The sequence below is a fragment of the Tachypleus tridentatus genome, chromosome 6 (assembly GCF_004210375.1).
Source record: "Tachypleus tridentatus isolate NWPU-2018 chromosome 6, ASM421037v1, whole genome shotgun sequence".
Classification (NCBI taxonomy): Eukaryota; Metazoa; Arthropoda; class Merostomata; order Xiphosura; family Limulidae; genus Tachypleus; species Tachypleus tridentatus.
In genome coordinates this window covers 76765978-76780935 of record NC_134830.1, presented here as the reverse complement: position 1 = coordinate 76780935, position 14958 = coordinate 76765978, and the positions used below count along the sequence as shown (strand labels likewise).

The window sequence follows — 14958 nt, the reverse complement described above, 5'->3', positions numbered from 1 at the left end:
ACAAAAGTATACGTTGCTTTTGGCAATAAAAGAATACAGTAAACTTATTTTTACAATATTATGAATACCATATTCATGAAATGTCTCGTTTCTCATTCAGTCACAAATTACAGAATCAATTATTTTATATTTGTATGCTTTGTTTCTTTTGACATGATTTGAACCAGTTTATAGGTACTACAGCTTCTAATACGCTATACATATTTTTATTTTACTTGAATGAAAACTGTACATTTAATGCCCTCAAAACTAAGGAGTGTATGCTACCTGCATTATATAATGTCTTAAAATCAACCCAATTCCTTTCAATCCCATCCTACAAAATATTAACATTAAAATGTTTGTCTTTTAAAACATTAAACATAAGAAATATGTGTTTCAAGTTACATATTGAGAAACATATACCTCAAAAATAAATACCATTTTATTACTTATGTTCATAAATAATGCCAGATGAATCCAAAAATACTTTACAGATTTAAAAAGTTTCAATTTACCAATCTTTAATCTGAGAGTTCATAAGAAATTATAAACATTAAGCTCCAATGTGAAATTTTCTTTAATATAATTAACAGTTAAAACAAGATAGAACATTTTCTCTTTCCTTAGGCAATGGACATCTGTAATGAACTATATTAAATTTTAATCTTATCTGAAAACAGTTTAACATACAGTGAATTATCTTGTAAAGGGAGGTCTACTGTAGCTTTCTTCTACCATTTATTAAACTCACAATTCTAGAATCACTACATTTAGGATATATCATCAGTATAAACTTTCATATATCACATTCATTCAGTTCTAACAGAGTTTTCTTTTTCTTTAACTTTATCATTATTATATTCTACCAAAGTAACAAATAATACTCAACAGACTTTTACTATTAACGTATAAGCATCAAACCAGTGTTTTGTACTTATTCCTATATTAGAAACAGGAATTGGATTCAGTGTAAAAAATTGAATACATTTTGTTTATATAGTTATCTACAATTTATCTTGAGATACATCTAAGTTGTTATACAGGAAGTGCCAACAATACAGTTTTGTCAAATCATTTTGATTTCATGTTATATTCTCTATTTTTGATTTCATTTATTACAAACAAACAACATTATACTTTAATTGCACTAACACAAGCAGTTGCACTATTCTTGTGATGTTACTTGCAGTGAAAACAAGTTAACAGCTGGTGACAAGAATTTATAAAGGGGTTACACCATCCATTCTTTTATTATTTACTCAAACTTATAAACACCATTTGAAAACTTATAGTATTTTATGGCTCAGAAATAACAAAAGTATCAATTTTCTACAAATTACATGATAAAGTTTCTTTCTTCTAAACACATTTCTCACTTGACACTATAAAAACATTTAAGTTACAATTTTTTGTATAATTTTACTAAAAAAAAAGAAAGAAAAATTTCATATGTCAACCATCATACTTACTTTCTTTTTGTATTGTTGTAGATAATGTAGGATTAACAAACTAGCAGATAATATAAAACTACCTGTGCTTTATTTTTGTGGTTTATTTTGAAAACTTGTATGTATTTACTTTGTTAGTTATCAAGAGATGACTGAAACACATTATTTAAATATTACATATATTTTTCATTAAAAGAAATAACATTATGATGTCCTTTATTTTGGAACAGGATATTCAAATGGGCAAGAAAATAAAAATTCTGAGGAATACATATGCACCTTTGGTCCCTGGTCATTCATGTTTTACCTACATGTTACTGAATGCCTGGGAATGCTTAGGAACTATATAATTACATGACAGTGATGTATGGTAAACAGACACTATCATTCTCAATTACATTATCAGAGCAATTTATAGTTGTCTGTTGCTCTGAAGATATAAAGAGCTTGGTCCATGCAATGAATACAAAATTGTTTGCTGCTATTCTTGTTAAAATATAAACTTGTAGCCATAAGGTAAAATACATCAAAGAAACAGAACGTTCCCCAGTATGGTAGGTTTATCACACATCACTTTCCAAAATGAAAAAAAATTGTTACAATAACACAAGTAACAGTCACAAACTCCACTAAATCATCAAAGGCTGTAGAGATTTTATAATTTTAACATAAAACTGGCTATTTTTACAATGGTTCTAAGAAGAAACTGTCTCTTGATTTTTCTACCCCAGACACAAGTTCTGGAACCCTTGCTTCATCACTACAATTGTCAAAAGAGGTTTTTCCCTTACAAAAGGGCAATCTAAACCATGGATGTTCAAGTACTTCTTCAACTGTTAATCTTTCTGCAGGGTCTTTTCTTAATAAGTTCCGAATAAGACACTTTGCCTGAAATGAAAGGCTATCTGGAATTGTAAACTTTCCTCTACGAATCTTTCCTATGAGTGAAGTATGATTACTGTCATGGAAAGGATACCGCCCAACCAGGAGTGTGTAAAGCATCACTCCTAGGCTCCAACAGTCTGCTGCTTTCCCAGAGTAGCTTTCTGTTGGTGTTAAAATCTCAGGACTCACATAAGCTGGGCAACCATGCCTGTCACTGAGCTGATCGCTGGAACCTTCATCCAACACTACAGCATCGTCTAATGTCTCCAACTTTAGTTGAGTTCTATACAAAATCAAAATACACAAGTAAGTAACTCTCTCTCTTTTGCAATTTCATGCTTTCAATTAATCTATGTATGGCATTGTTTAACAAGTTATTATACAATAGTAGAAGGTAAAATACTTTCAAAAGAACCATGTTATAATGATTTCATAAGCATTTCAGACTAGCAATATATATCTATATAAACTACACATAAAATTAACACCATTTCTGATACTCTGTTTTAAAATACAATTCATGTTCACATATATTAATTTGGGGCATACCTTCAAAATGTTAAACTGGACAAAAAAGCACTACTTTCTGCAAACATTTGGGACTTACTGTCACATTGTAATGTCCCCACAGCATAATGGAAAACATAGTGTTCTCAATTTTTAGCCATTCTATAGAAAAGTAATGGAATAAATGTACAGGTTATATTTTGCAGTTGCAATAAACATCACAGTAGGAAGCAAAAGACTGCTGGTTTTGTTACATCTAACACAACAGAGTGCCAAACTTAACTTTTGTCTGACATGTATAATGTTAAAAACATGCAAGTCAATGAGATTTCAAATCACTTTACTTTCAGAAACAAATTAACTGCCCCCAGTGGCACAGCAGTAAGTCTGTAAACTTACAATACTAGAAACTGGGTTTCAATACCCATGATGGACAGAATACAGATAGCCCACTGTGCAACTTTGTGTTTAATAATAAACAAACAAATATGATCAGTACACTGGAGAATTTATGTTCATAAAACCAATTTTCTATTGGTAACACTTAGGAGTAGCATTATGCACTTTTAGTAGTTCTTTTCCACAGATGCTTCCCAATGGCACAGCTGTATGTCTGTGGACTTAAAATGCTAGAAACTGGGTTTTGATACCCATGATGGGCACAACATAGATAGCTCATCATGTAAGCTTTGTGCTTAGCTTCAAATAAACCTTTTCCACATATATAATTAACCTTTTATGTTATAAATCATTTGTAAAATTACATCTTTTGTAATCACAAAACCAATAAAAGATAATAAAGAAGAAAAACAACAGCAAAGAAGCATTTAAGGATTGTAATGTTTTGTATATATGTATAATTTTTATTGCACTATTCCACTTAAGAATTTGTCTTTCTAGTAAAAAAAAACAACAAAGCTGAATGAATTAGGAATGCTTTAAAAGTGTTATGCCATTTAAAAACTATAAACTGTTTCCTTTCACGATACTAAAGATTCGATTTCATAAAAAAATCAATAACACTGTGCATCTGATGTGTAGTCTTCAATAATTTTTATTTGCCAATTTCGACAGACTGGACTGTGAATCCTATCTTGAAGGTCTACATAACTTGTCTTTTGTCTACTACCACTTGGGTCATCACAATCATAATATTAAAAACGGTGTACTGTTCCATTTAAGTAACAGTTACATGTGTATTATAACCCCTTAACAGTACGACTTACAACTACAGATTAACATATATGCACGTTTCTTGAAATCGCCACGGGAAAAAGTTATATTCGTAATGTAGATACAGAGTATTTGGATATCAAAATGAAGTCATCAAAATATTATCCCCCAGGATGTCGTTGCTGCCTTCTTTCCAGAGTTACAAAAATATATGGTATCTACGTAACACCAAAGTTTCAAAAGGTGGACGCAACTTTTCCTAACCACCCATGGTAGATAAATATAAATACAATTAGAAATAACATAAAATAAATTATTGACATATTTATGGGAAATTATACTCGCACACTTTCTTGTACATCTGGTTCCTTGAGCTTCTTAAAACATTCCGCCAAAATTAGGTCAATCCTGTTATCCCACTTTAGTGACCTAATTCCCCTGTTCGTTGTATCATACTTAACGAACAGTCTCACTACGTTTCAAATTGAAACTTTTAAAGGCTTATTAAATGTAAAAAGGTGATAAATCATTGGAAGACGCCAAAAAACAAAACAAAAATAAGAACTATAACAGTGTGATAGAATAATAGCTATTTCGGACAATTAAATATAGAATCATTTCATCACATAATGGCAACAGCTTCTTGAAAAAGAAAATGAAATGATAATGATTAAGAAAGATCAAAATATACTACCTCTCATTATCTTTAAAAACAAACTTTCGAAGCTTGAGGTCTCGTAAAACCACACCAGCTTCATGGCACGCCTGGACAGCTTTCACTACTTGGTGAAACAGAGGTACAGCTTCTTGTTCTTTCAGACGACGTTTAGAGCGCACGTAAGAATGTAAGTCCTCGAACGAACGTGAGAAAAATATATATGTCCGATTTAGGCCTAGTAAAATTTCTTCTATTTGATTTATTTGTGGATGACCATCTAACCGGAAATATCCAGCTACATATTTTTCATACTTGTCTCTAGAAATTACCTGTAAAAGAATTAATTACAAAAATTCAATTTACATTTTAATATAGAGTCCAAACTCACAGTATATACTATACAAGCAGTAAATTAGCAATGACTTTAAAAATATATTAACATTTATTTCGTTCGATGTGACTCGCAATAGTAAACGTATTTTTTAAAACAAACGTGTTTAATTCGGAAATAAAAAAACATTTCAGTAATGTGAAATTGTGCCTAACAGATGGTGTAACTTTATTAATTATTTGTGTTAGTAAAAAAGTAATCTTTATTATTTAATATGTATAGATGTGTATCAAATACCGTATTAATCATTACCATTATACTTCAGAAATTTCCTTTAAATCACAGTACTATGAATAACGGAAATGAAACAGGTAGCACACACTTTAGCTTCTGAAAAAGTAGTGTATTGGAGTATCCCAAAATAGTCTGATTGTGTAATTTGTGTTCAATGGTTCAAATATAATAACCTATATGACAGTTCTTAATGAAATTTACCCTGAAAAACTATAATCTTAGCTATATCAAATTCAAGATGAAGAATTACTACGAAAGGTTAAAAGAGCAAAACGTTTGCTTTACGTTATTAAATACCAAACAATATACTAACCTTTAATACTTCCCTGTAATCAAAATTCCTAAGAAATGTAAAAAACTACCAAGAAAATTTACAAAGAGTTGTGATGTCAAATTTATTTGAAGACTGTCCTATTAGGAGAACTTTACACTTATTAATTATACAGAATTCTCCCTTATTCACTTCAAGCAATCTGTTTCAACCACTATTTGTAAGTTGTTTAAAGCCTCGAACTAAATTAAGAACGGTGATTGCCAACATGAAACAAACAACAAAAACTACCACCATTACACAAATAAAGGCCTCTTAATGATTTGTCCAAAGATGCATCGAATTCTAAAAGATTAGATCTATGGGTTTCATAAAACATTATCCTTAGTGTTATTTTAGCCACAAATATTAATGGGAGCAATGAAGTAACAATAAATAAATGATTTTCTCACACACATATAAAAAGTAACTGGGACCATACATTTATTAACCTATAACTGTAGTTACAATTCTGGTTAATTCGGGCCCCATTTTCCTTCCTCAACCGCAAGTGGAGGAGAAATTTTACGCCAAAGAACGGAAGTAAATATTTAACATAATACCAGTGGACATCTTTTCACAAGACAGACTTTTCAACAGAAATTCTAATAAAACATCCGTGGTAAAACTTGACAAACGTATCAGTAATAGCGTTTAAAAGGAATATTTAACCGCGACTCACTCCATACGAAAAAAAATGTTTATACTATTTCTTAACCTAATGAATACGATTTTCACTTACAAGAAATTCCCCTATTGACGCAATAGTTATAAAGAACTCTTACTTGAATTCTTGGACTTTGATAGTGATTCATGATTAAAGCTTTTTCAACATAATTCTATATAGTTGTTTTTGGCCCATTGGTTAAAGAGTAGCCCAAGAATTGGCAGTGGATGGTGATGACGAGCTGCCTTTCTTCTAGTCTTACACTGCTAAATTAAATACAGCTTGCGCAGATAGCTCTCGCGTAGCTTTGTGCAATATTCAAAACAAACAAACTAGATGATTTATAAATATGTATCTGCTTTTTTTGTGTGTGTGTGTGTATGTGTTTTCTTATAGCAAAGCCGCATTGGGCTACCTGTTGAGTCCACTGAAGGGAATCGATCCTCTGATTTTAGCATTGTAACTCCGCAGACTTACCGCTGTACTAGCGGAAGACTTTTATCATCAGAATGATTTCAGTAGCTAATCTACAAGATATTCTCATAATTAACACATCATTAGCTGAACTTTTACTTAAAGCTCTTTTAACGTTTGATTGGTCAGTGTTGCTCAATTGCAATATTAACAAAACAATGTTTCTATGCTGAGTATATTAAAAAAAAAAGATATGCGAGCACTGATAATTATGCTAAACAGAGGTCGCCTAACAACTAAATTATGCCGCTAAAAATATAATTAAAACATTATGGTAATAATCTACCAAGTAATATTCATTTGTCCCTGCCTCACTTTTCTCAGCTGTTAACTTTGATGGTTTATAACAGTGCAATTCGGGATTCGATTCCTGTGGTATACACAACGTAAACAAAACATTGTGCTAATTTGCACATAACAGAGCATAAGTTTGTCTTTATATACACGCTATTAAGATTAAAGCTAATCCTATTACGCGAACATGTAAAATTTACTTAGTATCCTAAAGGTATAATATTCAACGTATGTTAGAATTTACATGTGTAAAGTAGCTGCCACTGAGTTGTAAAATATTACAATTTATTTTGTTAATGGAATACACAATTTAATTAAAGCTGCATGAATGAAAATACGTAATTTTTTCGTCAATTTCACACAATCTTATAATATAGCAGATTAGCCCAGTTTTTTTACTTTTTTTTGTAAAACACAGTTGTCTAACTAAGATTAGAATAACTAAATAGTTCTAGTTCATCTGACTAAAGTTTTGCTTGGAAAGAAATGTATTAAATGTGCTAAACCAGTGTTTTCTTATTGCAAAGCCACATCGGGCTATCTGCTGAGCTCACCGAGAGGAATTGAATCCCTGCTCATCACGAATTACCTGATTTTAGCGTTCTAAGTCCGTAGACATATCGCTGTACTAGCAGGTGGCGGTGTACTAAACAAACGAAATTAAAATATGCGTAACTTATGCACCCTCATAATCTGAAATCTTAAAAGTAAAGAATAAAAAGTAACTTTTGTTTAATCGATCTAGATGGTTAGTCTCGTACTAGTAAAATATCAAAATGTTTGTCACTGCATTTTTAAGTTACGTATATATATACATCTACTTATGGTTTCATAAGTTTAACAAAAACGTTATACTGTTATGCAATGGTTGCAAATCTTTCTTAACTTACAAAATTAAAATTTTAGCTAATGAACAAAAAATTGATTCTCGAATCAGCGATATTTAACAATCCTTCCTTTATAATAATAGCATCATAATACTAGATAATCAAAATGATTTACATCAATAAAAGGAATCGTTTAGTATTTATTACATGATTAATAGTATTGCATAAAATGCTCGACAGTTCACAAAATGTCGCAAGCGTTGCGTCATATCTTAAATTCTCGTGAATTTTATCTATAGTTTTTGCCAATCTCATAAATTGCGATATATTCTTAGGATTACTTACTGTTAACGGAGACATAACCAGGTAATAAAAAATAGTTATTCTTTGTACGGTACTTGTTAAAAATGTTCAAACTGCTGAGATTAACTTGAATCATCTTAATTAATTACGAATGAAATGTATATAAAACCGATCCCATTTCTCAGCAAGATTAGTTTTATTATTATTATGATATTATTAGTTTTATTATTATTATGTTATTATTAGTTTTATTATTATTATGTTATTATTAGTTTTATTATTATTATGTTATTAATAGTATTATTATTATTAGTTTTATATGTATGAATCATTAGGTCTTATAAATAACGTGAACGATTCCAACAGGTGGGCGGACATCTGCCACATTTTCAACCTTTTTCTGTATCACGCTTTGAAATATTTTAATACAAAACATAACAATGAAAAAATACAGAAATTCAAATGTTTATTTTTCAAAATTTTTAATTTTTAAGGTAATAGTATCATCTTGGTTGTGAGCTAGCACAGTGTCATTTTTTTTCTTTCTGAAATCAAGTAATTTCAATAAAAGGGGACGTCTTCTTGATATAAGTATAATATCCCAATAAACTTGACTGGGAGTTGTGAAAAAACACCTCAAATTATTCTGGAATGAAATTTATCCCTGTCAGCATAATGTACATCAAAATACTTAACCAAATATTAGATACTGGCTTGTTCTGTGTTTTCAAAACATATCATTCAGTTACAATTTACAGTGAAGATGTCTTTGTTGTGTGTTTTTAATAAATCTAATCATAACTTTCTGCTTTAGAACTTGGTAATTCCCTAAACAAGCTCACCCTGGTCGGATGTTCTTAAGAACCAAAAACACTAAAAGCATAGATATCCAACTAATGATCTAAGATACAGTGGTTATAGAGATTTTGTTTTTCTCCAGTGGTTTGACTAAACTAAGAATAAATCATTAACAATCGTATATTTTTTATGGAATATTTTCAGCATTTCTACTAGTAGAAATCATTACATAATTATACATATGTAATTTAAACTTAAGCCCACTAGTAACAGTCTCACAATTACCACCAATGTCATTTGTTACTTACTTTACAAATAAATTCTTCTTGAGTTTGTATATGGATACATCGATAAAAAGTAGAGCCTTCCTGCTGTCCTAGCAATAAATAATAACCAATTCGACACGTCGTAAAGGGTTCATTAGTGTCTGGATACACTGGCGGTGTAGGAGGTTGAAGGTTAGGGCTAAGGCTGCCACCAACCCAACTTTCTGTGTTTTTATCGGAATTTTGCTCTTCTTTCTGTCGTGCAGTATGGAGATTAAGAGACGGACGTCGTGTAAGATTCATGTGGGAAATTAGCTGTTGGCACGGAAATCTAAAACCGCGACACACAAACACACAATCAAAGGATAACTATTTCTTTATAGCAGGTTTCTCGTTGATGGCAAGTTCAGGAAACTACGATTCAAGCATACATTTTTTTCCTTATGAGTTAAGAAATTTATGTCAAAGCTGCACTTTTCTTCTCTTTACCTTTTGTTATTCACAACCTACAAAAACAAAAGAATGAGATAAGTCGAAGCACACCCTTATATACTGAGGAAATACGCTAAAATGTTACACGAAGATAACAACAAACTTGTATCAACACTTCGAAACCAATCTGAAAGTATTTGGAAATATCTTGCACCAAATTTACCACAACCTAACCTATCTTGCGAAATCGAATGACACAACGTCTACTAAGCAAATACAGCATATTCTAATTCAGTGCTTTTGTTCTCTTACTTCCGGGAAGAACAGATCTGAACTAGACAGGGAGTGTGTTGTAATATGAGAGCTAAGTATATGTAGTATGATAAAACATGTTACTGATCTGACTACATGAAGATAGTCTGATGTTTTAAAATAAGTAATGAAACTTAATATATCGAATTTAATAACATAAAACTTGATAAACATATACTTAGTTGTCTAAAGGAATATCCTTTATTACGTTCGTGTCAATATATGCGAGATTTATTTCATTTTTAGCAAGTAGTTTTATTATTACGCATAGTAATAACACAGTTATCGTGCCTAACTAGGTAACTAGGATCAGATAATTACACAGTTGTAGTTCATCTGACCAAAGTTTTATTTCGAAAAAATCTGGATTAAATGTGCTAAACAATGTGATGGTTTTATTGTCTTAAACTTTTGGCATGTTTATAGTGATTTCTGTGCGCTGAAAATTATATACATTTTTCTCCATCACTTAAAATTTTTTCGAAGAACGTCACACGTACTTTCAAGTAAGTGAATCATTTCGTTGAAACTGGGTTATATTATGCTTAAAATGTTGACAGCCACTAGCTACAGATTTATCTGGACCAATCGTGATAGTCTTAGCGATCGTTCTCGAACACAAACACAGCAAACATCGTAATAAAAAATATTCGTTGTGGTGAATGAAATAATAATCTGATCTAAGTAAATGTTTTCCCCAACTTATAAAAAAAACATTAAGTGATAGAAGAATAAATAAATATTACTTTCGAAATCTGCGTAGCAGAATTATGGAAATTCCGTTATCAAAACCAAAACTACTTTTACGAGGTTTAAATTTGCAAGCCTGCGTAATAATTTGTTTGTCATCTTCGTAAAAGCTAAATGATTGTTAGTGGATACAACAAAGATCCAATCTAAGCTTAATTCACTGTTGTAAATATTTTGTTTTCCAAAATTTGTAGTGCATACTGGAAGGATTTAGATATCAGGGCAATTAAATTAGAAGAACTTCCTGGAAAATATAAATCACTAAAGATCTTGTTTTTAGGTGTTTCTGGAAAATTTATATTTATATTTTCCAGAAAAATACCTAAAAACAACATCTTAAACGATTTCAGAAGAACTTTACTCTCCATACAATAATAATAAAACCTTAGTTCAGCCAACATTTCGTTATAGCAACCTCATTTAAACTTATTTACAAGAACAAATGAAAGCTGTGGATTTGATAAGATAAAGAAAATTTTAAAATCAAATGCATTTTTTTTTACTTACACAACAATGTGCTTTGGGAAACATGAACATCGAAAATAATGGTTTATAAATCTTTAAGTAGTTGCTCATTGACTAATTTAAATAAAGAAATAAAAATCCAAGTATTACCACTGCTAGGTTAATTTGCAGTATTGTATAACTATGCGAGTCGAAGACAAACAGATTTGAAACCTGGTACGCTAATTGCAGTACTAACCTCAATGTTTTAATTGGAATATTTGCTAAAACTAGAGTGAACTTTGCCTCTGACAGGAAGTGAAGAAAATCAGATTTTAAGTATAATTTTATGTACAAAAACGCAATTATAAGGCCTGTGTGCTCTAAAATTTGTACCACACGTGATGGTTATTCTGATATAAATAGTTTACTAAAAAGTTAACTCTGTGCTAAAAATACCACGAACTAAAAAAAACGTGAAAAACATTACACGCTGAGGTTACTATTAATGAAATAACATCTTGGTGTTTCGTAACAACTAGTAATAATTTATATTATGCTATACCTATACGGCAATAAAAAACTATATAAATTTGAACCTGAAATGCAATAATAGTTTTAAATATAATTTCTACCTGATGATGACCCGATGCAAGGGTCGAAACGTTGTATCTATTACAATCAGAATTTGCCTGCTGCAAAAATTACTATTGTTGTATTTGTTAATTATTTAATTGGTTCAGTATGTTACTAAGTAAGTTAAACGTAAGGTTACACAATGATCTATCTGTACCGTTCCCACTACATGTATCGAAACCCGGTTTTCAACTTATAAAAACATAAGCCATTGCGACATAGCGATGCAGATGGCAAATTTTAAATATGGATATGAAATGTTGAAAGTTTGGAAAAATATATATATTAGTTAATATAACAATATACGTAATTTATTACGTTACACCATATTAGGCTAACAATAAAATTCATTACAATATTCTGTATTTGTTAATTATTTAATTGGTTCAGTATGTTACTAAATAAGTTAAACATAAGGTTACACAATGATCTATCTGTACCGTTCCCACTACATGTATCGAAACCCGGTTTTCAACTTATAAAAACATAAGCCATTGCGACATAGCGATGCAGATGGCAAACTTTAAATATGGATATGAAATGTTGAAAGTTTGGAAAAATATATATATTAGTTAATATAACAATATACGTAATTTATTACGTTACACCATATTAGGCTAACAATAAAATTCATTACAATATTCTGTGGCGTAAAGTGAGAGATACACAGTATACACACGAATATACACACTTGCACAGCCCACACAAATGATCGAACAAAGGCCAACTAATTTTATATTCAATAAACTACACACACCCTGCCACAGTTAAGCGAACATTTTAAAGTCAAGATACGATAAATTCGGCACGCTAGTTACTTACGACAAAGGGTGAATTTTGCTCCTTGCTTTAACGATAACATATATTAACTTTAAGTTACTACTTGGTTAAACAAGCTTTATCATCACCGTCACTTCTTCCTTGAATCCACCATTGTGATCTTGTTCTAATGCACATAGCGCCTAGCGCACTGATATTTTTAGTTTTATTTTCTTCACACTAACGTAATCGTAGGGTATCTCTTCTTAAAAAAAATTCATTTTTTTATAATAACACCAAACTAATAAAACCTTTCGCATTACGTCACAGTAGCAATATTCTGGCATATATTTTAGAACTATTTTTTGTATGGAGATAAAACTAAACCTAGAGTAAAACGCGCAAATGCTTCAGTACAAGTACAAAATAAACTGGTACGTCAGCCTAATTTATTTTATGAGTATGTACAAATAATTTTCTTCTACTGTATATAAGTAAACCAAACTATTTTTCGAATTAAACTCTAAATTTTGTGTCTTGTGAAAACACTTGAATCTAAATTTAAAAAAAAAAGTTATTTACCTGAATAGCTTATGCAGCACGAATTCCGTTAACTTTACGCGTACAATTATACATATGGGTGTTGATTTGTATTAATCCAAGAAATGCACCTTATTAGAACAATTATACTCAGTCCAAGTGGTTTGCAGGTACCACTATTTGAGTATAAATCATATAACTAGTAGATTTAAATTTGACGATTATTTTCGGCTTTTAGTTTGTAGGCCGTTATATCACAGCTCTCGTAGTAAAACGGAAACTTGTTACACCATAAAAGGCCAACGTGGTAGATTAGAAGCCAATAGTAATCGAGGTTTTGCGTGCGTCATTAAATGTAATATTTACACGTCATTCAAGATTCAAGAAATTTCGCTTTTCTTAGTAATCTTACACGAAGCTAACATTAGAGTCTGGTTGCCCATGCTCTAAGAATGTAGACACCGTCCTTTTTGTTTGTTTTTCTGTTACTTTTTAACTTTTAGAAATAGTCTATGGTATTCGATAAGTTTAGCGGCTAACTTTGCAAAATAAAAGTTTTGATTTTCCACCGTGATAAAATATATGGTTTCATATCACTGAAAATTATATGAGCGACAGTCGGGTATGCATGTGTGTTTGTAGATGCTCTCTATATATATCACATGATCTGAAGTATTATAAGAAATATTGAAATCAGTACTAACGATCTGCTATACTGTTACATTTTTAATAATGTTGATTCTTTAGGAAATCCGATTTAAAAGCCATCAATCACCACGAAATAAATTAATTTTTTTGATGATTAAAAAACAAAAAACTTCAGCACCAGACTGAAGAACTACAGAAAATTTTAAATTCGAATAATTAAAACTGTTGTTAGTTGATTGCTAAACATTATTTTTCTTTCAAACTTATCCCCCAGTGATTTAGCAGTAAATTGTCGAATTTATAACGTTTAAATCCGGGGTTTGATTCTCTGCAGTGGACAGAGTGCAGATAGCATTAGCACTTATAAAACTACAACAAACATCCTCAAACTTCGCCAAAACGAATTGATTTGTTTCTGGCAGAGACATCAAAGCTATCTATCACTATCCTTAGTTTTGAACTGCTGATCACATGAAAGGCTATAGTTGGATTGCCGTCACGTTAGAACACTCCCACGGCTGAAAGAGCGAGCATGTTTGGCGTAAGATTTCGATCCCGCGACTACCATAGATTGAAAATCGGGCGTCCTACTAAGTTGTCGGTAGTATCTTTTTTTATATACTTTGCATATACCTTTTAATGCAATTAAATTATAATTAGCATTTATAACAGTATAGATAAGATAATCCAAGGTTTCTGTAATAAAACAATGTCAACCACCCTTTCCACCTCTCTGTGTATTGTTATGCAAACTTAAAACCTCCCTTATGTAATTTGAAATGCAAGTTATGATTAGTAAAGTCTATGCTAGCAAATTAACATTTGATAGCGTAGTTTTTACATATTGGTACTTCGTGACTTTCCATTTCATTTTACTTAACAAGACAGCGTAGCGTTGACGTTACCTGTTTAAAATTAGAATATTAATAACGACCTGAGATATCCCAACTACTCTGCTGAAAGTTCTGTTTCATGTGAATTTTTGTCTGGGTTCACCTGATAGGATGCAATGCATTTCCTGATAAGGTTGAAGTCCTTGATCGTGCAAACCACTTTGTTCGATAACATCCACTTTTGTTTTGTTTTTTTCAAGGAAAAGTATCGAGCAGTTGAAGACAAAATGTGGAGGGGGTGTATCACCCATTCATTAGGTTAAAGTTAAGGCCAATTTTTCACTATATATGGCAGCACAAAAGATCGCATACGATGGGATGCCTAAA

General features: G+C 31.1%; 1 protein-coding gene across 2 annotated transcripts; it reads right to left on the bottom strand.

The window, feature by feature from the left end:
* Positions 1-406: 406 nt before the first annotated feature.
* LOC143252845 (tribbles homolog 2-like) lies at positions 407-13410 on the bottom strand. 2 transcript variants are annotated; one of them, XM_076505613.1, is made up of 4 exons: positions 13133-13410; positions 9260-9723; positions 4690-4982; positions 407-2598 (listed from the first exon to the last, which is right to left on the bottom strand). In XM_076505613.1, exons 2-4 carry the CDS (start codon positions 9518-9520, stop codon positions 2115-2117), a joined length of 1038 nt encoding a protein of 345 aa, XP_076361728.1. In that variant the 5' UTR covers positions 9521-9723; positions 13133-13410; the 3' UTR covers positions 407-2114. The 2 variants fall into 2 exon arrangements, with proteins under 2 accessions (XP_076361728.1, XP_076361729.1); XM_076505614.1 differs by lacking the exon at positions 13133-13410 and adding an exon at positions 12614-12935.
* Between the last annotated feature and the right edge of the window lie 1548 nt (positions 13411-14958).

Excerpts from the sequence above, each read along its gene's own strand:
- LOC143252845 (XM_076505613.1), bottom strand. The coding sequence starts at position 9,520 with ATGAATCTTACACGACGTCCGTCTCTTAATCTCCATACTGCACGACAG. Across the intron at positions 4,983-9,259 it reads AAGAAGAATTTATTTGTAAA|GTAATTTCTAGAGACAAGTA; the intron begins GTAAGTAACAAA and ends ATTCTTTTACAG. Across the intron at positions 2,599-4,689 it reads GTTTTTAAAGATAATGAGAG|AACTCAACTAAAGTTGGAGA; the intron begins GTAGTATATTTT and ends GATTTTGTATAG.